This window comes from Notolepis coatsorum (genome assembly GCF_963971535.1).
Source record: "Notolepis coatsorum genome assembly, chromosome: 7".
Classification (NCBI taxonomy): Eukaryota; Metazoa; Chordata; class Actinopteri; order Aulopiformes; family Paralepididae; genus Notolepis; species Notolepis coatsorum.
In genome coordinates, this window is record NC_140171.1 from 30,115,008 (window position 1) to 30,138,970 (window position 23,963).

Here is a 23,963-nt window from a genome sequence, read left to right on the forward strand (position 1 = left end):
TAAAGTGACCTGTGGTGTGTTTGTGTGTGAGAGAGTGCAGAATGTGTGGTGTGTGTATGTGTTCATATGTGCTTGTGTGCTTGTGTGTGGAGAGATCAGTGTTCAATGTTTTGATGGACTGGGGGAAGAAGCTGAGCCTGAGTCTCTCTGTTCTTGCTGCGTGTATGCGGAGGCGCTTGCCTGACCGCAGCAGCTTGAACAGTCTATTGTTGGTGTGGTAAGTAGGGATGGGTACCTTCACATTTTAACCGATACGGTACCGGTACCTGTGAATTGATACCGGTACCCAACGGTACCTTTTTTCTGTACTTTAGTCTCTAAAAATGTAATCTACATACCTCAGTCGTAAAAAATAAAATCCAAACTTCAAATAACTACACTTTCGACCGTTTTCGGCTTGCCATTGCCCCGACTGCTTTGTTGTTGAATCAAGTCAAATCCTAGGTAAGCGTATATTGTGCATGTGAACGTTGACATGAAAAAAAATTTAAATTATAAAAAAGATAAAAACAAATAAAAATGTTTGGTATCTCACGTGAATCGATACTCGGTAGTACCGACGTGTTTCGGTAAGTACCTTTTAAAAGTACAGAATTCGGTACCCATCCCTAGTGGTAAGGGTCCTCCATTATTCTGCAGTCTCTGGATTTGCACCTCCTATTGTATAAGTCCTGCAGGGGTGGTAGTGCAATACCCATAGTACGCTCTGCTGAGCACACCACTCTCTGTAGGGCCTTCTTGTCCTGGGCAGTGCAGTTTCCAAACCAGGCAGTGGTGTTCCCAGTCAGGATGCTCTCTATAGCCCCGGAGTAGAAGGAGTGGAGTATCTTCCCCGATACTCTGAACTTCCTTAATTGTCTCAGGTGATGGAGGTGCTGCTTTGCCTTTTTTACCACAGTGTCTATCTATGTGTGTTGTCCATGTCAGGTCCTCTGTGATGCTGACTCTCAGGTACTTAAAACTGCTCACCCTGTCCACGATAGCCCCATTTATCCACAGTGGCCTGTGTGTCCCCTGCTGTATTCTCCTAAAATCCACGAACAGCTCCTTGGTCTTACCAATGTTCAGGAGTAGGCTGTTATCCTGGCACCAGCGTGCCAGGACATCAACCTCCTCCCGGTAGGCGATCTGTCCCACGAGTTGGCGTCTCGCGAGTCATACACGACTTGTGAGATTAAGATAAGATAAGATAAGATATTCCTTTATTGATCCCCTTGGGGAAATTCAGGCATCATAGCAGCATGGGGGGGAGGGGGGGGGGGTACAGGTAGTAAAACAACACAGTATACAGGTAGTAAAAAACAACACAGGCAGTGTAAACAATTTGATCAATATGGTCAATATAATTTACTATCTGACTAGCTGAGGAATATTCACATTATTCACAGTGTCACATAAGGTGCAGTATGCATGAGGTAGTGTTATAATTTACTATCTACTGAGTATACATTATTCACAGTATCACGGTATCCACTGAAATATACATTATTCACAGTATCACAGTATCCACATAGGGTGCAGTAAGCCTAAGGTAGTGTAGGTTGTCCTCCTTGGGTTCCTATAAGTCCCAGGTCAATGTCTGGTAGCAGTCGCTGTTGCTCCAGTGCAACCAGTAGCGTAGCAAGCTTTTCAACAAACTGTCATTCCTAACTTGACAGCTTGGCCCTGGGGGTGCAGTTTTACTCTTCTTAAAAGCAAAGTACTGCATATTGTTGTAAGTCTGTTTGAAACCATATTGGAACCAGACCAAATATATAACGCATTAATTTCCACATTAACAGCCCGTCACAGGCCGTCAGAAATCCTTCTGAGAGCCTCTGTTGGCCCGCGGGCCACACTTTGAGAAGGCCTGCTCTAGTAGGAACATCTAACCTGTAAACACTGTGACAAGACGTTACACAAACGGCAGGCTAAACAACAAGAAAATGCCACGGGGAAGAAACATGAAAACTACCACCAAAACCCTGTTCGTTGCAACATGAACGAATGCAGATTTATGTAGAATGAATCATTACTTGAACATTACTTTTGTTGCTGAGAGGCATCATTATTCTCAGTCTTTGACATGCACCGTTTCATGGAATGTTGCATTCCCCTTTGCTTCAGCATTTGATGGAAATGTCCTCTGGCCTTCACTGGGGTTTTGGTAAACCTCACGAGGCCCAGAGGCTCGAGAGAAACCACCGCTTTCCTTTTCGCTCCCTTTGGTCTTACGGGACAAGGCACACAATCCATATGCCATTGTAACCATAATGGTGTAATTTCAAATAACATAATTGGACACGGTACTATTGTGTTGAATATGATTATGAAAACCTCAGCCCTTGTACAGAAGTACAGACTCTGGACCACACCAGATGAAGGTGTCTTCTTCTCCCCCGATTTTAACATGCTTTCATTTATTCTGGAATTAAGTTCTGAAGTGACCACAAGATCCTCTTTTTTTTGTTTCTTTTAGCAACATATTTTGCTGTTGCACTTTGTTTTGCACTGTATTGACTTGCTTTCTTGGAAATTCACAATGAGTTCATTCCTAATAAAGCTGCTGTTGCTGCTTTGACGTCAAACGTATCACTTCATGTGTACTGGATGATTTTTCCGGGAATGTCCTACCAGACACACCGCTGTTTAGTCCAGCCCAGAAAACAGAATCACTACTGTGTTATATCATTTTGGGGATAGAGAGTGGCAAGATATCATTTTCTTTAGATTATTACTTTTAAGATGTTATTTCAGGTTCTTAACCCGGCTTCTTGACTCCCTCCAGATGCAGAACCGTATGGCAGTGTTGCTGTGCAACCTGAAGCCAGCCAAGATGAGAGGCGTGGTGTCACAGGCCATGGTCATGTGTGCCAGCTCCCCAGACAAGGTGGAGATCCTCGATCCCCCCAGCGGATCAGAGCCCGGAGACAGGATCACCTTCCAGGGCTTCCCAGGTACTCCTGCCACAACACCTTACCGTCCACCTATATAGCTGACCGTATGAAAAACTAATGATTGACATAGCGATCGACCAATCAAACTGTCTTTAGGCACTATTTCCTCAGACATTCATGCTCGTACACACCATGCTGAAAAAGATGTTCCAACAACAACAACATTTGATGTAACATTACAGGATTTAAAAAATAGGGATGCACCAATACCATTTTTATTCAGACTATTCACTTTTTACACACTTTTGAGCAGTAACCGATACGAGTACTTTTAACCTCTTAACGTGCACAGGGACGTATACTGTATATGTCCCGACGTGCCCATGCGCGGAATGCACGAAAGTGACGGCATTTTGCGAGGGTCTAGCGACTCCGGGCTGCATTTTTCGAACATATAAGTGACAGTTCGAAAGAAAAAAAATTTGCCATTCGAACGCCACCTCACTCGACCAAATCCGTGCCTTGGTTCTCGGGTTACATGACGATATGTCGGGCATTGTTTTATGCGGCGCGTGTCAGATGACCACCCCGGTCTCCCGACGCTCCAGAACTGCCAATCATCCGCTGACTGCGCTGTAGCCAATCAGTGTACCTTTCCAATGATAAGGGGGGGGGGGGGGGGGGGGGGGGGGGGGGGCGAATATGGGATCTAATGTAGGTGAAAGTTGACGAGCAAAAGCCAGAAGTCAATCACAATTCAGAATGAACGGCTGTGGTTGAGGAAATGGATTTTGGAGAGCTTTTTGTAATTTTTTTATGGTTTACCCGGATCTCTCTCAAAGACCCATTTCTGAATGGATTTCTATCAAATTTGGACCTGTACTACATAAGACTTCAGGCTATGGATCTGCAATGTTTTCCAGCTTATACCTTTTTTTTGTATTTCTTTTTTATATTGCAACCACTACAGAAAGATTTTTGCACACAAGTTCAAGTTCAACTCAAGTTCAGACCTCTGTTACTCTATTTCATTAGCACTAAAAGTGATTTACCTTTTTTGCATTAGTAACTTCAGTATGTTATCTTTCAAAAGAGACCAGGCTCATGCATGTGCTATAAGTATAAAGATAAGCTTTGCTAAAAAAGTATGCAGTTTCTGAGTGCCTGTTAAGGGCTAATGTCTGCCTTTGCTTGAGGAAACTAATTAAAATTAAAATTTCAAATATAAATAATAAAAAAAAAACCCGAGTAAACCCGAGTAAAGTCGGGTTATCTCGCCAGTGGTTGAGTGCCATACCAGAGTATAGTCGGGTTTTCATCGTTTTTTCTTTTATTTGATTTTTTTTATTCTATGCAATGTCACAGACCTCTGTGTTACCATAGGAAACCATTCTGAGATCCCTAGAGTGCAATACCAGCCGCATCCTGCTAGTTGGCAGTATTGCCCACCATTTGAAACCTTATTTCACACGGTGTGTCACATCTAATTTCGTCCGGGCGGAGAATTTACATCAAGCCAAGTAATTCGCTTCATCCGACCACTTCGAAATGCGTTCAGCACATTTGAGGCATATCTTGTCAGGGACACAATCGACATCAATACTGGAAATCGCGATCAGACAATTGGAATATTCTTTTTGGGATACCTCCTAGTAAAGGTAAGGACTATATGACATCAATCCTACTTTGATCCAACAATGATTTCACATCGATCGCAATGATCATATGTAACGTACTCCAAAGCAGATCAAAGCATAAAAAAACTACCCCCCCCCCTTTTCATGCATTCATGATGAAACATAATAGCTATTATATACCTTTGATTTAGAAATAGTAGCATGTCCAGGCGAGCAACGCCAACGCTTTTAGCTAAATGCACATATCGCTCCATAGCAGTTACCAGGAATTAGCCAGGATCACTCTGAAACTATACAATATTCACCATGGTATAACACGCGAACGTATACATGAACATTTTTATAATTTTTCACATGTTGAACGATGGATAGTTAATGTCAAATGAGCCATAGTATTGTCTCCATATAGAATATATATATAGTCCTGCAAACACTGCAACGCACAGTGAAAATCCCTATCTCTTACAGCGGTGGCACAGTGAGTACAAGGATAGCTAAAGCAGCTGGCGGTGAAAGAGTTAACACATCCTGCGCCAAAAATGAGTTTACTCGTTATTGCCCGCCAATCTAATAACGCCAACAACGAGTTTACTCGTTTTTATGATCGTTATTTCCTTTATTCGCTATTGGCATTCATAATTCATCCAGGAAGTACCTAAATTGCACCTCGTCCCATTTCTGCCTTGCACTATATAGTATTGTATATTAGTACACTGCACAGTATTGTATATTGTATGGTAACTCAGGTACGTCTATTCTGCATCGAACATTGTACATATGTCTAAACTGAACACTGTGACCTAATTTTTTTTACTTCTAATTTTACTATGTTATTTTATTTCATACTTATCTTGTCTTGCACAGTCTCTGGAGCGTAACAGTAAGAAGCATTTTGTATAAAAGTATTCTGTACTTCTGTATGACAACTATTAAAGAAACTTGAACTTGAACTTGAAAGGCTCCGGGAGCTAGCTGGACCCTGTCTGATATTTCAACGCCTCAATACCGCCGCCTGGTGGATTTCGGGCGAGTTGCACTCCACTCTAAACCGGATGTGGCGCTCTGTGCATCGGGAAAAATCCTCCGGCAGAGCTATTTTGTTATGTTGATCAAGACAAACACTTGAGTGCATCGAAATCAAATAATTGGAATCTTTTTTCTCCAGACTCATCGGCCACAGGTAAGAGGAATCTACCGTTAATTCCAGCTCGATTGTCCATTTATTTCATTGCAATCCATCCGATTAACGTATGATGTCGTACTAAGGAAAGCCGTTACTGACAATCAAGGAATCATAAACGACCCCCCCCCCCCTTTTCCTTCACGCATGATGGAGCATAATGTATACCGAGCATATATGCATTTGAATTTTTTAATATAGCGTGTATAGGAACGAAACGCCAATCGATTATGTATAATATGCGTCTGGGCCTATAACTCACGTTCTAGGAATTACTGCTCTACAGTTTAAAAACATACTTATATTCATGACGGTACTAACACGACAATGTATGAATGGAAAAATATAACGTTCCCACATCCGGAACGATAGATACCCGATGTTGAATGGGCCATAGTAATGTCGATATAGCTATAATATTTAAAAAGTTATAGCCCTGCAAAGAAGGTGAGCGACTCCATAGGCTTACAGCACTGGCATTCTGTGCAAACTGCGTGGCACAGAATGTGTTAAGAGGTTAATAATACTGTAATTTTCAGTTACCCCAATAGTTAGATGATGGCCGATTTTGAAGACACTGTGTTCATTGTTGTTCATGAATTGATGTAGTCACTCCTCCGTTTAAACAAAATATAACACAATGTTCTAAGAATTGGACATAAAACTGTCCCGGAGTTCCAATAAAATAAAACATGAAATTCTCACAGAATTCCACTAAAAGAGATCATGAAATTCTCACTGAGATTAAGAGTCTAGTAATTACCCATGGATCCCCACGGGGGACAGCAAAAAGAACAAAAAGACATGGTGGGCGGATTGCAACTGTGTGTTGAAACGCTCCAATTCTCAATTACATTTCGGGTCGGAAACGTTCTAATCAAAATTATCTAATTATTTACAAACCTAACAGATTAAAACAAGCAGGATGAATGCATGCTTGTTATTGCGCCCTGTACATGCGTGTGTTCCAGTTGTTTATTCCCTCCATGTGGGAATAGTTGCCTATGCTACCACTTTAACGTTTCCCCAAGTTCACGACGAGAAGCGGCTGAGGGAGAGATAAAAAGGGAGACTGTGAGAGGTGAAGACACCGCCGTGGATGAACACCAGGGTGAAATGTGCCGTTTGGAAGGATTCTGGAGGACAATCATGCTGTTGAACTTGTTACACAGCCTGGAAAAAAAGTGCAACCAGGTGTTGTTGCTTAAGACATCCGGTCGAGACGGACACATTCTCAAAATCAGGACTCAAATCGCCTGTCGTTACCTTTCATTTTAATGGGGATATCAGTTTGGGTCTCAGGGAAACATTTTGCATCGGCCGCAGAATCCGTCCCGACGAGGGGTAATCGGGTAGGTCTCGCGGAATCGATGTGACAAATGTGGGGCGGTTTGTGTAATGATAATAAGGATCCGTGCAGGACCTTTTTGATTTCCAGTCAAAATGGAACACGGACTGTCATACATTTTCAGTACAATGCTAAGCGGGTTGTTGAAAGTGTCAGAACTGGATCTAATGTAGGTGAAAGTTGACGAGCAAAAGCCAGAAGTCAATCACAATTCAGAATGAACGGCTGTGGTTGAGGAAATGGATTTTGGAGAGCTTTTTGTTCTTATTTTATGGTTTACCCGGATCTCTCTCAAAGACCCATTTCTGAATGGATTTTTATCAAATTTGGACCTGTACTACATAAGACTTCAGGCTATGGATCTGCAATGTTTTCCAGCTTATACATTTTTTTTGTATTTTCTTTTTATATTGCAACCACTACAGAAAGATTTTTGCACACAAGTTCAAGTTCAACTCAAGTTCAGACCTCTGTTACTCTATTTCATTAGCACTAAAAGTGATTTACCTTTTTTGCATTAGTAACTTCAGTATGTTATCTTTCAAAAGAGACCAGGCTCATGCATGTGCTATAAGTATAAAGATAAGCTTTGCTAAAAAAGTATGCAGTTTCTGAGTGCCTGTTAAGGGCTAATATCTGCCTTTGCTTGAGGAAACTAATTAAAATTAAAATTTCAAATATAAATAATAAAAAAAAAAAAATCTGTTTTGTATCATATTTATTTGTTAACTCATTGGGCGCCAGACCCGAGTAAAGTCGGGTTATCTCGCCAGTGGTTGAGTGCCATACCCGAGTATAGTCGGGTTTTCATCGTTTTTTCTTTTATTCGATTTTTTTATTCTATGCAATGTCACAGACCTCTGTGTTACCATAGGAAACCATTCTGAGATCCCTAGAGTGCAATACCAGCCGCATCCTGCTAGTTGGCAGTATTGCCCACCATTTGAAACCTTATTTCACACTGTGTGTCACATCTAATTTCGTCCGGGCGGAGAATTTACATCAAGCCAAGTAAATCGCTTCATCCGACCACTTCGAAATGCGTTCAGCACATTTGAGGCATATCTTGTCACGGACACAATCGACATCAATACTGGAAATCGCGATCAGACAATTGGAATATTCTTTTTGAGATACCTCCTAGTAAAGGTAAGGACTATATGACATCAATCCTACTTTGATCCAACAATGATTTCACATCGATCGCAATGATCTGTAACGTACTCCAAAGCAGATCAAAGCATACAAAAACTACCCCCCCTTTTTCATGCATTCATGATGAAACATAATACCTATTATATACCTTTGATTTAGAAATAGTAGCATGTCCAGGCGAGCAACGCCAACGCTTTTAGCTAAATGCACATATCGCTCCATAGCAGTTAACAGGAATTAGCCAGGATCACTCTGAAACTATTCAATATTCACCATGGTATAACACGCAAAAGAATTTCATGGTATACATGAAAAAATTTATAATTTCACATGTTGAACGATGGATAGTTAATGTCAAATGAGCCATAGTATTGTCTCCATATAGAATATATATATAGTCCTGCAAACACTGCAACGCACAGTGAAAATCCCTATCTCTGACAGCGGTGGCACAGTGAGTACAAGGATAGCTAAAGCAGCTGGCGGTGAAAGAGTTAACACATCCTGCACCAAAAATGAGTTTACTCGTTATTGCCCGCCAATCTAATAACGCCAACAACGAGTTTACTCGTTTTTATGATCGTTATTTCCTTTATTCGCTATTGGCATTCATAATTCATCCAGGAAGGCTCCGGGAGCTAGCTGGGCCCTGTCTGATATTTCAACGCCTCAATACCGCCGCCTGGTGGATTTCGGGCGAGTTGCACTCCACTCTAAACCGGATGTGGCGCTCTGTGCATCGGGAAAAATCCTCCGGCAGAGCTATCTTGTTATGTTGATCAAGACAAACACTTGAGTGCATTCGATCGCTTTCGAGACGCAAGAATCAATATGCTTTCGGCGTTTATTGCGTCATACAAATGGAAAATGGATCTAGCAGATCGAAATCAAATAATTGGAATCTTTTTTCTCCAGACTCATCGGCCACAGGTAAGAGGAATCTACCGTTAATTCCAGCTCGATTGTCCATTTATTTCATTGCAATCCATCCGATCAACGTATGATGTCGTACTAAGGAAAGCCGTTACTGACAATCAAGGAATCATAAACGACCCCCCCCCCCTTTTCCTTCACGCATGATGGAGCATAATGTATACCGAGCATATGCATTTGAATTTTTTAATATAGCGTGTATAGGAACGAAACGCCAATCGATTATGTATAATATGCGTCTGGGCCTATAACTCACGTTCTAGGAATTACTGCTCTACAGTTTAAAAACACTTATATTCATGACGGTACTAACACGACAATGTATGAATGGAAAAATATAACGTTCCCACATCCGGAACGATAGATACCCGATGTTGAATGGGCCATAGTAATGTCGATATAGCTATAATATTTAAAAAGTTATAGCCCTGCAAAGAAGGTGAGCGACTCCATAGGCTTACAGCACTGGCATTCTGTGCAAACTGCGTGGCACAGAATGTGTTAAGAGGTTAATAATACTGTAATTTTCAGTTACCCCAATAGTTAGATGATGGCCGATTTTGAAGACACCGTGTTCATTGTTGTTCATGAATTGATGTAGTCACTCCTCCGTTTAAACAAAATATAACACAATGTTCTAAGAATTGGACATAAAACTGTCCCGGAGTTCCAATAAAATAAAACATGAAATTCTCACAGAATTCCACTAAAAGAGATCATGAAATTCTCACTGAGATTAAGAGTCTAGTAATTACCCATGGATCCCCACGGGGGACAGCAAAAAGAACAAAAAGACATGGTGGGCGGATTGCAACTGTGTGTTGAAACGCTCCAATTCTCAATTACATTTCGGGTCGGAAACGTTCTAATCAAAATGATCTAATTATTTACAAACCTAACAGATTAAAACAAGCAGGATGAATGCATGCTTGTTATTGCGCCCCGTACATGCGTGTGTTCCAGTTGTTTATTCCCTCCATGTGGGAATAGTTGCCTATGCTACCACTTTAACGTTTCCCCAAGTTCACGACGAGAAGCGGCTGAGGGAGAGATAAAAAGGGAGACGGTGAGAGGTGAAGACACCGCCGTGGATGAACGCCAGGGTGAAATGTGCCGTTTGGAAGGATTCTGGAGGACAATCATGCTGTTGAACTTGTTACACAGCCTGGAAAAAAAGTGCAACCAGGTGTTGTTGCTTAAGACACCGGTCGAGACGGACACATTCTCAAAATCAGGACTCAAATCGCCTGTCGTTACCTTTCATTTTAATGGGGATATCAGTTTGAGTCTCAGGGAAACATTTTGCATCGGCCGCAGAATCCGTCCCGACGAGGGGTAATCGGGTAGGTCTCGCGGAATCGATGTGACAAATGTGGGGCGGTTTGTGTAATGATAATAAGGATCCGTGCAGGACCTTTTTGATTTCCAGTCAAAATGGAACACGGACTGTCATACATTTTCAGTACAATGCTAAGCGGGTTGTTGAAAGTGTCCTATTCTGCGCTTGACTGCAACATACAACATCAGTAACAGTTCCACTAAGCATGAAGTCCCTCTGTCACAGCAAGCTGGAGAGTGTGAAAGACACAGGGAGGCCAGCATGATCCATGGCTTTTATCATATTTCTGGCACTGTGTTGAGACCACAACATGGACTGAATTTGTCTAAATGCCACAAGTATGAAGTATTTTGTCAAATGCACCTGCTATTGCTTGGCCCGTACACGAGGCCTGAAACCGTTTTGCTTGTAGAAGGTTACGACCCGTTGAAGAGTAAAATCCTACTTATCCACTGCATACTTGCTCGGTTAGGATGCGGACGGACACTGTTCCTCCAAATGTCAGAGGCTGGTGGCTGTTATATCACACAACAAATCCTGCATCTTTGGCAAGATGGTCTCTTGGAATATCATACTGTACTTGGTTAAAATAATAGCACTACACTCCGACAGCCATCACTGATATAGAGTGTTTGGTCAGTGACATGGGTCTCCCAGTCCCTCCACTAGTGGAGTCCCTCCAAAACTAGTTTTAAGCAAATAATGTCCTTGTAACAAGTAAAATAATCTTAACAGTGGCTTGGCAAGATTTATTCTCCTTATTGGATAAAGTGGGAAGGGATACCAGACAATGCATTTTCTGTTTACTGCAGAGCGGAGGGATTGGAAGACCCATGTTACTGACCAGACAATCTATATCAATGATGGCTGTTGGAATGTACAGCTAATTAACACTTATTTTAACAAGAAGATACAGTACCACTTACAGCACCTTTTTTAAGAAGCCACTGAAATGCCACATTAATCCACAACCAACAATGGCTGATCATTAAGAGCAATGTATTGGGTCATTTTTCAATAACCTCGGGTAGTCTCTTGACATTTCTACTTGCCACTGTAGTGTTCGCAGTAAAGTTGGTTTCTCCTGCTGCTATCATTAATACTATCATTAGTACAAACTCCTTGTTGGCTCATCACCAATATATCAGTATCTTGGTGTATGTTACCTATATCCTGCCGGTTGATTACAGTAGAGTACAGGCTCAAATGGGCTCATTTTCTAAGCTAGCAAGGAGGTAGTGGTATCATATGAAAGTAGAGATCACTGGCAAAGGGAGAAATTGTTCCAAAGTGGAGCTAAATGTTGATCAGGCGGGGGGTGTGGATGGAACATGTGGGGTGGGGGTTCAAAGGGGTCTCTTGACTTCTCACGTCAGACACGGTGTCGCTGTATCCCAATTTTAGAAATGAAAGTTAAGGAAAACATGTTCTCAGAGAACATGGATTACCGATGCACGCTGTCCCAGATGTTTGGACGGCAGTGATATTTCATTCCTTGTGGTGATTATCTGAGGCAGATAGAAGTGGTTTGTTGGACATGGCAACAGTGACTAAGGGAGGCGAGACAATGCGGACATTTTGCAAACGGTCTGTTCAACACTCTATAAACTATAGTAATTCATGCCATTTCAGATGAACATTTCTATGATTATGCCTGAAACTAAACTTTCAAAGCTTTTCAAAATATACCACAGCATCTATTTAGTATTTATTTTCCTGCTGGTCTCTTTTCATTCAAACTTTATACTTGAGGTTCCTCTTAGTGTTCTGATGTGAACCAGATTATTACCACTTTATATTTAGCTTCTCACGCTTTTATTTTGAAAGCAAAATCACACCGACCTCAGCAGACGTGAAGCCAAGGGAGAGGAGTGCCTCGTCATGCTGTCTTGTTCTTGGCTTTGTAACGTGAACAATGTTAAGGTTACCTGGAGCGCTTGTCTCTTTTAGTTCCTGTCAAAAAACCTTTTCATTTTGCTCGGATGTGTTTTTCCTCTCCCCATGGCGAACATCACCGTCCACTCGCTCGCTCGTCAGGTGATGGAGCTGATCTTGTTTAACGGCAAACCGAGCAACGGTGTTTGCGGCTCTTCCTGTGCAACACATTGTATTTGAATCAGAATATATTTCGTTCTGCTCTGATTTTGCTCTGCGTTTGTTCCACTGGTCGTCTGATAGCCAGACGTCTCTCCATGCGGCGTTAGCGCTGTGCCAGCATTCCACTATGCAAGTGGAATAACCACAGAAGTATATGAGGGTACAACGCCGTTCTAGGGGCATTCACCAATCAATTTGTTATTGAATGCCCATGAGTCGGGACATATTGAAATAATTAAACCTGCCCGATATAGACTAAATCCAAACACAGCATTCACATCTGCATTAGGTAAATGAAGGGTGTCGCCGAATCGTCTCGCTGCCAAAGACACCATTTAGAGGTGAACATTCGTCTCTTTGAAGACGCCAATCTTGCCAGTTGCCACGCTCTCTCACCAGCCCGCTGAATACTCCAATTACAGAACTCCTTGTCTGTATTTAGTCATTGGCTAAATGGCCTGTGACTGTTAACTGCAGGCTAATCAACGTGCAGTGCTGAGAAAACGTAACCTGCTCCTTTCTCACAGTTTGTTTGCAGACGGGCGCCGTAAAGGCTCTTATGGTTCTGCTCAGTGCCTTTTGAATGATAAATGATTTGAATCAACATTATTGGAAACCTTTTCTAGTGCAATGTATTTCTTGTTTGCAATCTATATTGTGATTTGAGTAAACGGAACAGACGAGCATGCGTGCAGGACAACCGGTATGTGGTGGTGATGTAACCTGGAAACCAGTAACGGAGACTACTGTAAATGTTTTTGTTGTCAGACAAGGTTATTTCCCGCCTAGAGTAGGTGTGGAAAATACAACCCTTTTTTTCTTCACCATATCAATGTGGGTATATTCTTGGACAAGTTTGATCTGTAGATCGAGAATATTTGTAACTTTCTTAACAGATTGTAAATCAGAATACATATCTATTTTACAAGCATCAAGAGCTCAGTCAACTACTAGAGTATGAAAACATGTCTTTATTCTTATTTATTTATTGTCTGTTTTGAGGCCACCTTTTTGTTTACATTTAGATCACTGATTGAACCTTTTTCTTTTTTCCAGCTTTTATAGTTTCACAAATACACATCAAGACAGATAAAAAAAAAATTAAGAACAGTGTGTTGCCAGGCACTGTCACATCAATGAACAAACATACACCATGTCATTATGTACACTAATAACAAAGGGGCTAAATTAATGACAAGAGCAGAGAGGAGACCATCTCAGTGAGCCATCTTTTAAAATATGGAGACAATGTATCTTTCCATTCTTTTAAGATGACTCTTTTGGCCACAGCCATACCAAACATCAGGGCCTCCGGCTAATTATAAGGTAATTCCACAGTGTTGGCTGAGCAGCCGAGTAGAGCCAGAAGGCAGTCTGGGGCAATCTCTCTCTCATACACCATGGTGTACCAACCAAAAATTTCTGCCCAGTAAGCCCCCCCCCCCACACACTTTTTAAGCATTACCTGACGGATGGTCCTCTTTAGACCCTGCCTCACATTGCGTCCTCCACAGTGTCACTATTGCATGCGCTGACGTTTGCAATGAGGATGTTGATATATTGCTCAGGCCTACTCTTTTCCCACCAAATGAACAGGGCATCAAAAGAGCACAAGAGCTATTCTCTTACATTTTTGTGGGGGAGAAGACTACTCCTCTCTCCTGATTCAGCAAACTTCACATCCATTGTCATATTTGTCAAATTCTATTAAAATACTTTATTTGTCCCTCAAGGGGCAATTCAAAGCAAGCGGGTTTGCAAACAAGATATCACAACATACAATATCATTCATACCCATATGTATAAATATACTGCCACGATGCAAAATACATTGTTCGCTCCTATGTTTGATTTACCCTGGATGAAGAGCATGGCTGTGCACAAGGCTCCCACTGATTCTTATATATATATATTAGTGCTGTCAATCGGTTAAAATATTTAACTAGATTAATCGCATGATTGTCCATAGTTAACTCGCGATTAATCGCAAATTAATCTTATTTTATTTTTTTCTACCTTAAACAGATCTTTTTCAAGTTCCAAGTTTTAATACTCTTATCAACATGCGAGTCAACAAATGCTTGCTTTATGCAGCCATTTAACACAAAAGGATGACCCTCATGCATTGCAAATTTGCATCAAATTCAAAACAGAGTGATGCACAAAATAACTTGAAGGAAAATAATAATTTAAAACAATGAATAAAGTGTGCATGAAATAATAGGGGAAAGAAAACATTAGGAACTTGTTACATTCACCCACACAAGGGCTGAGTAATCACACCCCCCCCCCCCTCTCTCTCTCACACACACACTCCCAGCTCTCTTTCTCTCTTGCCCCTTCCTCATCTTTCTCACCCCCCTCTCTCTATATATATCTCACACACTCACTTCAGAAACAAACATAGTATCAATGAGAGCATCAACAATACACCTGAGTGAAGTCTAGTAAAAAAAGAAAAAAAGATATATATTTTTTATTTTCTTAAAAGTTAATCGTGAGTTAGTGGCGTTAATAGAATCGGGCGATATCGCGTTAATACCTCGTTAACTTTGACAGCCTTAATATATATACATACATACATACATACATACATACATACATACATACATACATACATACATACACATAATATACTACATCATGCTAGGTTTCTTCTGTGCAGTTCGGTTGCGTAACAGCACTGGTGCATTTGTCAAGTCTATGAACTGAATGAACTGACCATTCCTTTTATATTTACTGATCATAAGTCTTATGGCTTCTGGAATCGAGCCAAGCGTTCTCCTGTTTTTTTTTTTTTTTTTTTTTTACATGCATGGCTTCTAATGTGCATTCCTGAAGTCATCAGTACAAAGGAATCATGAAGAACATGTGTAGGATTATTGACAATAACATAATGCCTCCTTGAGGACCTGTGTAGAGTTTAGCAAATTTTTGTACTTAACACAATAACACAATAAACGATAACACCTTGCAGTGGGTTCTTGTCCTTCTGACTTAAGGGATGTTAACCAGCATATAAGTAACAAGGTTATCCCTTTCACTACCACACTACAAAAGGGTTAACCCTTTCACTGTGACAATACAGAAGGTTAACCCTTTCACTGCCACACGACAAAGGGTTGACCCTTTCACAACCACACTACAGAAAGTTAACCTTTCACTACCACACTACAGACCTGTAGTAGTCTGTAGTGTGGTAGTGAAAGGTTAACCTTCTGTAGTGTGGTAGTGAAAGGGTTAACATGCTTTCAATAAAGTATAGAAAGTTGTCAGTAGTCCGCTGTCGAAACAAAGACGACCCAGAGGAGTTGTGTTTGCGTAGACAATACATGAGCAGCTGGGCCTTTTACATTTTTTCTTTTAACGATGACATCTGTGTTATCATCACTAAATCTCACATTGTCAATGAATACAGTTCCCAGATATTTCTAGCTCTGGACAACTTCTTCAACACTTTTTTTACCACGAATAGTTGGTAACGTCATTGATCATGAACGTCGTTCATGGTCCACACGTCATTGTTAATTAATACGGCCTGAAGATCATAAAAGTCAAAAACAGATTCCAAACCTTAAATGGGAAACCCGCTGTCAATATAATTGTGATTTAGACTCCCAGAAGTCCCAGAACTCGTAAAAATATGTTTGCGTTTTTGGCAAAACAAAACATTTCGGGGGGGTGGGGGTGACTTGGTGAGAGAGGCGGGCTTGTGAGAGATGAGTCTTCTTCTTTTGAGAGAACAATAACGATAGGTTATGTAGATAACCTAGTTATATTAGTATTGGCTAAGCGTCCCGCTCTGAGCCTTACGAGATACTCATATCTCCTGTGATACCTAATGTATCTCCCACGAACAAAAACACATGCACCCCACCTGTATGGGGCCCCGCCCCTTATGGTGGCCACCGCCCATATAACCATGACCCTGGTCATGAAACACCCTTCCTCGCCAAAACCCGTCCCAGGAAAAGATCCCTCAAGAGGGAACTCAGGGCGCGCAGAGCGGGACGCTTAGCCAATACTAATATAACTAGGTTATCTACATAACCTATCGTTATATTTCGTATTGCATCGCGTCCCGCTCTGAGCCTTACGAGATAATGGGGAAGAGCGGGCGCGAGACCCGACAGATGTACCCCCTGAGGACCCGTAAGCCCACATCAAGGGGTGCGGGGAGCCCTGTCACCCCATCCTTCCTAACGAAGGGGGGGCGCAGTCAACTCCACCTGAATGCGAACAAGAGGGAGCCAGAACCCCTTGAACACACCGTACAGGCGGAACCACGTGTGACTCAACACACTGCGGCCCATACCCATACACTCCTGCTACCCGACCAAAGGACGGGAAGCAGGAAAGGCCACAGACCCCAGAACCGCCTGGGAGACAGAACCCCCGGTCATGTCCATGAGGAAAAACCTTACAAAGGAGCCCGGGGAGGACCATGAAGCTGCAGCACAGATGGCCTCCACCGAGGCCCCACCCAGGAGAGCGGCAGAGGCAGCCACCCCACGAGTGGAGTGCGCCCTGACGCCCCCAGGGGGATCCTGCCCAGCCAGCGTGTAGCAGAGGGTAACACCCTCGCACAACCAATGGGACAGGCGCTGCTCCGACAGTGCCTTACCAGCACGAGCCCCACCGTAACAGACAAAAAGCTGGTCGGTAACCCTGAAATCCTGAGTACGGCTGAGGTAAATCCCCAAGCACGGACTGGACATGACAGGTGAAGGCCCGCATCTAACTCACCAGTGTGAGGAGGAGGACGAAACGCCTGAACCACAATATCCCGGGAGCGGAAGGAACTCCGGATATTCTCAGGCACGAAAGCAGGATTAGGTCGCAGAGTGACACCGCAATCGGTCCGAAAAGACAGGCACTCTGGATGTACCGAGAGAGCACAGAGCTCACCTACGCGTTTAGCGGAAGTGACAGCCAGAAGGAACGCGGTCCTGAAGGACAGCTGTCCCAACGGCGCCCGCTCGAGCGGCTCAAACGGGGCCAAGGACAACCGACCGAGGACCAATTGAAGATCCCAAGTCGGAGCCAAGGAGCGTTGCACCGGCTTAACGCGTCGAGCGCCAAGCAGGAAACGCTTCACAAGAGGGTGGCTGAACAAGACATCCCCTCAAACCCCTCATGATAGGAGGATATAGCTGCTGCATATACCCTCACCGTCGAAGCCGACAGTCTATCAAGGAGAGACTGGAGGTAACTAAGGACAGCAACCAGGGGGCAGGAGACTGAGTCCTGGCCCCCCGCCTTACACCACACTTGGAACATACGTCATCTGCCCGCGTAAGCGCGACAGTGGAGGGAGCATGCGCATTCCAGATGGTAACACCATCAGGATCAAGAACCTGCGCCCCTCAACGTACCCGTCCCAACAACTGACCTAACAGATGTATGGGGAAGAATCCCTGGCGGCACGGCATCGGTCCCAGACCTGCCTGGCCATGTCCAGACGCAATCCTCACCCGTCAGGATGAGGGCCGCCCCGCGACAGTACACCTGCACCCACATTCTCCCTGCCGGGGATGTGGGGAGCCCTTAGGCCGCGCAGATGGAGGACGCCCATAGCCAGCCGCCCGCCGCCTGGTGCAGACAGGGGGAGCGTACTCCTCCCTGTCTGTCGATACACGACACTGACGTCGTATCGTCCGTCCTGATCAACACCATTTGTGGACCAGAAGGACCGCTTTCAACACCAACACATTGAACGTAGCGCAGACCGGGCAGCATGGTTTGCCAGCTGCCCCCTACTGCGTTGGCCCGACGCATCACCAGCGAGGGAGGCGTCGGTGAAAACGCGACGTGAGACAGCGCCGTAACCGTCCTAGGACGGAACCTCCCGAGCGTGTTGACAACACGCTCCGAGATGGATGCCCATAGCCCTCCAACCGTTGACTGGGAAGAGGAATACTCTACATCCAGTCTACAGCAACCCCAGGCTGGTAGAGACCTGCCTGGTACGAGACCTGACGATCCACCTTGACCGCGAAGGACCAGAACGTCATCAGGGCAGAACACTCCGTAACCCCGGATGACGCAGAGGCCCCAGTGCGGCCTCCACGCACTTGGTGAAGATGCGGGGAGCCAGAGAAAACCGAACGGCAGCCTCTGGTACTCATACGCTAACCCTGCAAAGGAAGCGTAGGTAAGCCCTAGGATGGAAGATCGGGGATGCGCATACGCATCCTACAGGTCTATGGAGGAGAACCAGACCCCCACCTGACAGTGTTCAACAGGTAGGAGACGATCCAAAAAATGCTGAACCTTCCCATGGGACAGGTCCAGCCTGGGTCTTACACCCCTCCCTCCCGACTTCTCGGGCAGAGAACACCGGGAGGAGAACGCCACGACGATGGCTTGCTTCGTCCACAGAGATTGGATCTCGTCGACCAGAGCTGTCCCTGCTGGAGACCCCGACAACAGGGTCTGTACCAAACCTGAAAACGGGTGGGGTTGTGTAAACACAAGTCCCCGCCTCACCATTCTCTCCATCTACCTCGACATATGGTACTGCCGTAGTCATATGTGACGACACTCCCAACGCACCCGCCGTCACGTGGCGCAGGTCCGCCAGGAACTGTAGATAGTTGGCCCGGTCCCCCCCGCTGTGCGAAGACAACCCTGGAATCGTGCGAGGAGCGCGTTCCGTGTCGGAACACCTGACCCTGACACCACCCACGAGGCAATCGCACCCAAGGGGGAACCCCGACAGAAAAGGGCCTGTCTGATACGGGGGGCTTCCGATCAAAAAAGCCCCCCCACTGAACACCCCTCCAGAACATGCTGAAGGAGTTGTTCTGCAGCCGGACATGCAAGGTGTAAGGCCCCCATGGGTTCCTACACACCGTAGCCCTGCAGTGATATCACTACCACCCCAAACCATGTGAGCTGCGACCACTTGCCAATATTCCAGGAGTGGGAGCACCAACATGATACCTGGCCTGGCGAAGGCGAGGCCGGGGAAGCCCGCACTGTGTGCCTCAAAAGGTTTCGAGCCCCCCTGCTGACAACACTTAAGTTGACAGACGTAACACCAGGCTCAACCAACACAGTTCAAGGTGTGGGAGCCGCTTGACAGCACAACATTCTCACGGACAGACCCAGGCTCAGCCATCAACTGGGTGTCAGCCCCTGTCTCCATGAGAAGCGAAGAATGGGGCCGCATACGCTTCAATGAAGGTTCGCGGCCCGCAGCCAAAGGAGAACGCTCAGAGCCCCGCTTCTGGGGATACCAGAGAGAGGATTGAACGGGGAGCGGGCTGCTCGCGGCAAAATGACGACGGAGTGGTTTACCAACACCGAAATCACCCAAAATGGCCGATCCCTCGGCCGCCAAGACTGTCGGCCTCGCGATACCCTGTCGATTCTCCAACCAGGGCACCACTGGCGGGGGAAACATGGCCGCCTGTCGAGGGCCCCGTCATCGCCGCTGACGAGGCCGTGCTCTCTCTTCTCCTGGCTGCGCGGTGTGAGGCGGTGTAGGGCCTAGGACAATACCGCCCGCGCTCCAGCAGAAGACCAAAATCCCCTGCGGAGAGGGGAACCCTGAGCGGTTATAGCTTGCGGCTGGGTCAAAGCTAATAACGTCAACAACCTTGCGCGATGTGTCGACGTCGGCCGGCCCTCAAGGCCCCTCCACCAGACACCACTTCTTTAATAGAAAAAACACCAATTCGAACACAGTTCTAATCGTTGCCAATTCCATACCGTGGCGGTACAAGCCTTAACAGCCCACCAGCCACTCGCCAGGCCGACCCATGGTGTCGGCCGGGCGGGGCATTGTTTCAATATATCAAAAACAAAGGACTGACGTTAACATGGAGCACCAGTGGTGATTGCAAACAGCACCCTCCACTGTGGTGTGGACCATGAAAAGGTTAAATGAATAAAAGAGCTAAACCACAAAAACTGTAGAATGAGCAAACCCATACACACAAAGTTTAAGGGGAGACGGACCAGACCCGTCTTCATTCAAAATATTCACAACAGAACACCAGCCCTAGTTTAGCCCATTTACCAAAAAAGGTAAACAAAGCCCCCCCCCCGCACTACTCCCCCAGTATACCGATTGACCGTCAGTATGAATGGTTTGAGAGGAGAGAAAGCTGTAGCAAGACAGACCTTCTCATAGCAGAGTGACAAAATGAAACAATAGCCCCCTACACAGGGCCGCCCCAGGAGATGGGGGGCCTCGCGTCTAAAAACGCACAGGGCCTCACATTTCTCCCAAGCGGCCCTGCCCTTATACTACTGCAGCCTAACGCCAGGCAATGTGGAACCCAAGACAACAATTGCCTGTGCACAGACACGCAACATGTTTACCATGTCGGCTGGACCCATAGCCCCACTACCCGACGCCAACCCAGATGGGAACACCGTTCAACAAACCCCGCCGGAACACAAGGTAATACCTGGCTAGAACCTAGCCACGACCTACCCCGTTGTCAACCCATTTACCCGAAAAAGGTAAATAGAACTCAAAACCCCACAACAGCTACCGACTGACCTTCATTGATGAACCGGGCAAGAGGCGGGAGAGTGACAACATCTCACGGCGGAGACATTAAAACAGCATAGCAATTAGCAGTAGTGATAGCATGCGGCAGTAGCGATAGCATGTTAGCATAGCTTTAGATGTTTTAGCAGCACGCCCAAGACAGCTTGGAAACCGTTCCCTGCAGAGAACGTTCACCAAACCATCTTGCCCCTGGCGCCAACACACAACAAGGTTGTGTTAACAACACAAACCAGCATTACTAACACTAATACCCATGCCTGAAGACACAGGGCCTACCTGAGTACAAGCTGGCCCGACAGCCAGCCTTGTACAGCTGAACCTCGATGTGCAGTCATCAAACGAGGAACATCACAGGCCCGTCGTGTCGCCGAAAACATGCGTCGAAGATGCCAGGGGCCAGCAACCTCCGGTAAGCTTCCAACATTATTAATCTCCCTTAATCTTTTCATTCCGCTAGCTCGTATGGTGCACGCATCCACTACGCTGGGACGAAAATAGAGGAAGGGTGTTTCATGACCAGGGTCATGGTTATATGGGCGGTGGCCACCATAAGGGGCGGGGCCCCATACAGGTGGGGTGCATGTGTTTTTGTTCGTGGGAGATACATTAGGTATCACAGGAGATATGAGTATCTCGTAAGGCTCAGAGCGGGACGCGATGCAATACGAAATATAACTGAATGATGAGTTTCCCTTAGAGAGAGATGAAGAAGAATGAGACGGGGGGGATATGGTACGAGTGCCCGCAGCCCTGCTGTATCTGCCTGGGCTTTCATCTGGGCTGCACCCCCTGTTTTGCTTTATGAGGGGTCTCTTTGGCCTGAAAGAATTCCAATATGTTATTTTCATGGCCTAAGAAAGTTCAATCAATTTTTGTGAACATGAGCTACTCTCTTCCCCCAAAGAAACCAGAGAAGTAAGAATCAAACTTGCGATGTCATCAGGTACGAAGTCTGGAGCTGCTCCATTGGCATTGAATGGGGGACTGATTTTCTGGACCACAGAAGGGTTGTTTTTCTTGCGTAATCCCAAATGAGATTATTATTATTATTATTATTATTATGTAATCGAGTTCTGTAATTCTGTATTCTGTAATCGAGTTCTCAGTTCTGAAACAGAAAATGTACACATATATCAGAACACTCCCCTTGGTGATTTCAGGGTCACCTTAACCATTCAGACTTTATACCTATATTTTGGGGATTTGAGAGAGTTGTTTCAAGTTCAAGTTTGGTTTTATTTATCACATATAAGGTGCATGTACATTATAGTGAAATGCTTGGTTCTGTATGACCCTCCAGAAATTGTGCTTCATCCAGTAAAATAAATGAGAATAAAGACCAAACACTATACAAAATATACAATATACAAAACTAAATGTAAAAACAAAATGCAAAAATTAGGTAGAAGAGGTAGTGCAAATGTTTTACGAATAAATATATAAAATATGGTGTAATGTTTAAAAAGTGTTTAAAGTGAATGTTTGCGTTCACTAAATTCTTTACACTATCTTAGACCATAGGAATAGCATGTATGAATGCTAAAGTTGGGCGTAGTTTAATTTTTGTACTTGAACTTGAGGACTGCATACTGTTTTTGCAGACCAAAATACTATACTTTATACTTATAGCACATACATGAGCCTGGGCTCTTTTGAAAGATGACATTCTGAAGTTTCCGATACAATAAAGAAAATGCACTTTTAGTGCTAATGAAATAGAGTAACATAGGTTTAACCTTAAGTTATAGAAAAACTTGTTACTCACGTTTTTTTGTACTAGTTAGTTTTTTTTTTTTGATTTGATATTTTTTATTTTCGTGTCTTACATACAGATGTATGCCCAGCCCATATGGGCTTACAAGACACATAACAATAAGTATATAATAATATACTTTACCAATTACTTAACAAATGACATAGACCAAGATGGCCATAAAAAAAGAAAAATACAAGAAAATATAATATAATATAACACAAGCTGTACTCAATGTAAATAAACAGAAAAACAGAAAAACAAGGTGAATTCAAATACAATTATATAGGATACAGTGTGTTTTGTCTCAGGTGCCATGCCTTCTCCAAAAATCCTGCAAAACCGAAGATGTCCTCCACAAAAAAAAAACTCAACATACAGCTCTCAGACTGCCAAAACAAATCTGTGTTTGCAATTTGAATTTTTTCAAATAAAGCCCTCCTCAAAGTGGTGTACAAAGGGCAATAAAAAACAAAATGATATTCATCCTCCACCACTCCCAGATCACACAGAACACACAGCCGCTCCTCCTCAGGTTTACCCTGGAATCTACCCACTTCCACAGCCAATGGCAGGGTGCCAGACCTCAACTGGGCACACAGAGACCTCCGTCTTCTCTTTAAGTTTAACATTACATAAGGTTCAGTAAAATACTCATTTTTAATTGCAATATATTTTCTAAGTTTAGGTTTTTTCAAAATCTCCACCTTCCACTTATCCTGATGGATTGTTGATAATTTTGTTTTAATTATGTGAACCTTACACTGCAAATTGTTCATAAAAATCATACTCAAGTCAGTAGAAGAAAAAATCATAGACATCTCTCTTGACCAGGGATGACCGTGTGCTCTGTCCCAATTAAAAATCTTTTTAGTCACCCTGCCATTTGGCAGCTGGACCAGGCGGTTCCATAACCTCACCATTTCACCCTTTTGCTTGACCAAGCAAGAATCCCACCCCATGTCCCCTTCTATAGCCCCTTTTGGTGTGTATTTATGGACTCCTAAAAAGTATCTTATGGCCCGGTTCTGGATCGCATTACATTCAGGAGCATCATCAAAACCCCATACTCCAGCAGCATAAAACAAAACAGAACCCACCATTGAATCAAATAATTG

General features: G+C 44.2%; 1 protein-coding gene across 1 annotated transcript in view; it reads left to right on the forward strand.

Moving 5' to 3' along the window:
* Nucleotides 1-23,963, forward strand: part of aimp1a (aminoacyl tRNA synthetase complex interacting multifunctional protein 1a) — a 68,178-nt gene that overhangs the window by 36,811 nt on the left and 7,404 nt on the right. Inside the window, exon 6 of the mRNA XM_084318091.1 lies at nucleotides 2,768-2,936. Within this exon, the coding sequence (XP_084174217.1) occupies nucleotides 2,768-2,936 (169 nt within the window). The remainder of the gene's footprint in view (nucleotides 1-2,767; nucleotides 2,937-23,963) is intronic.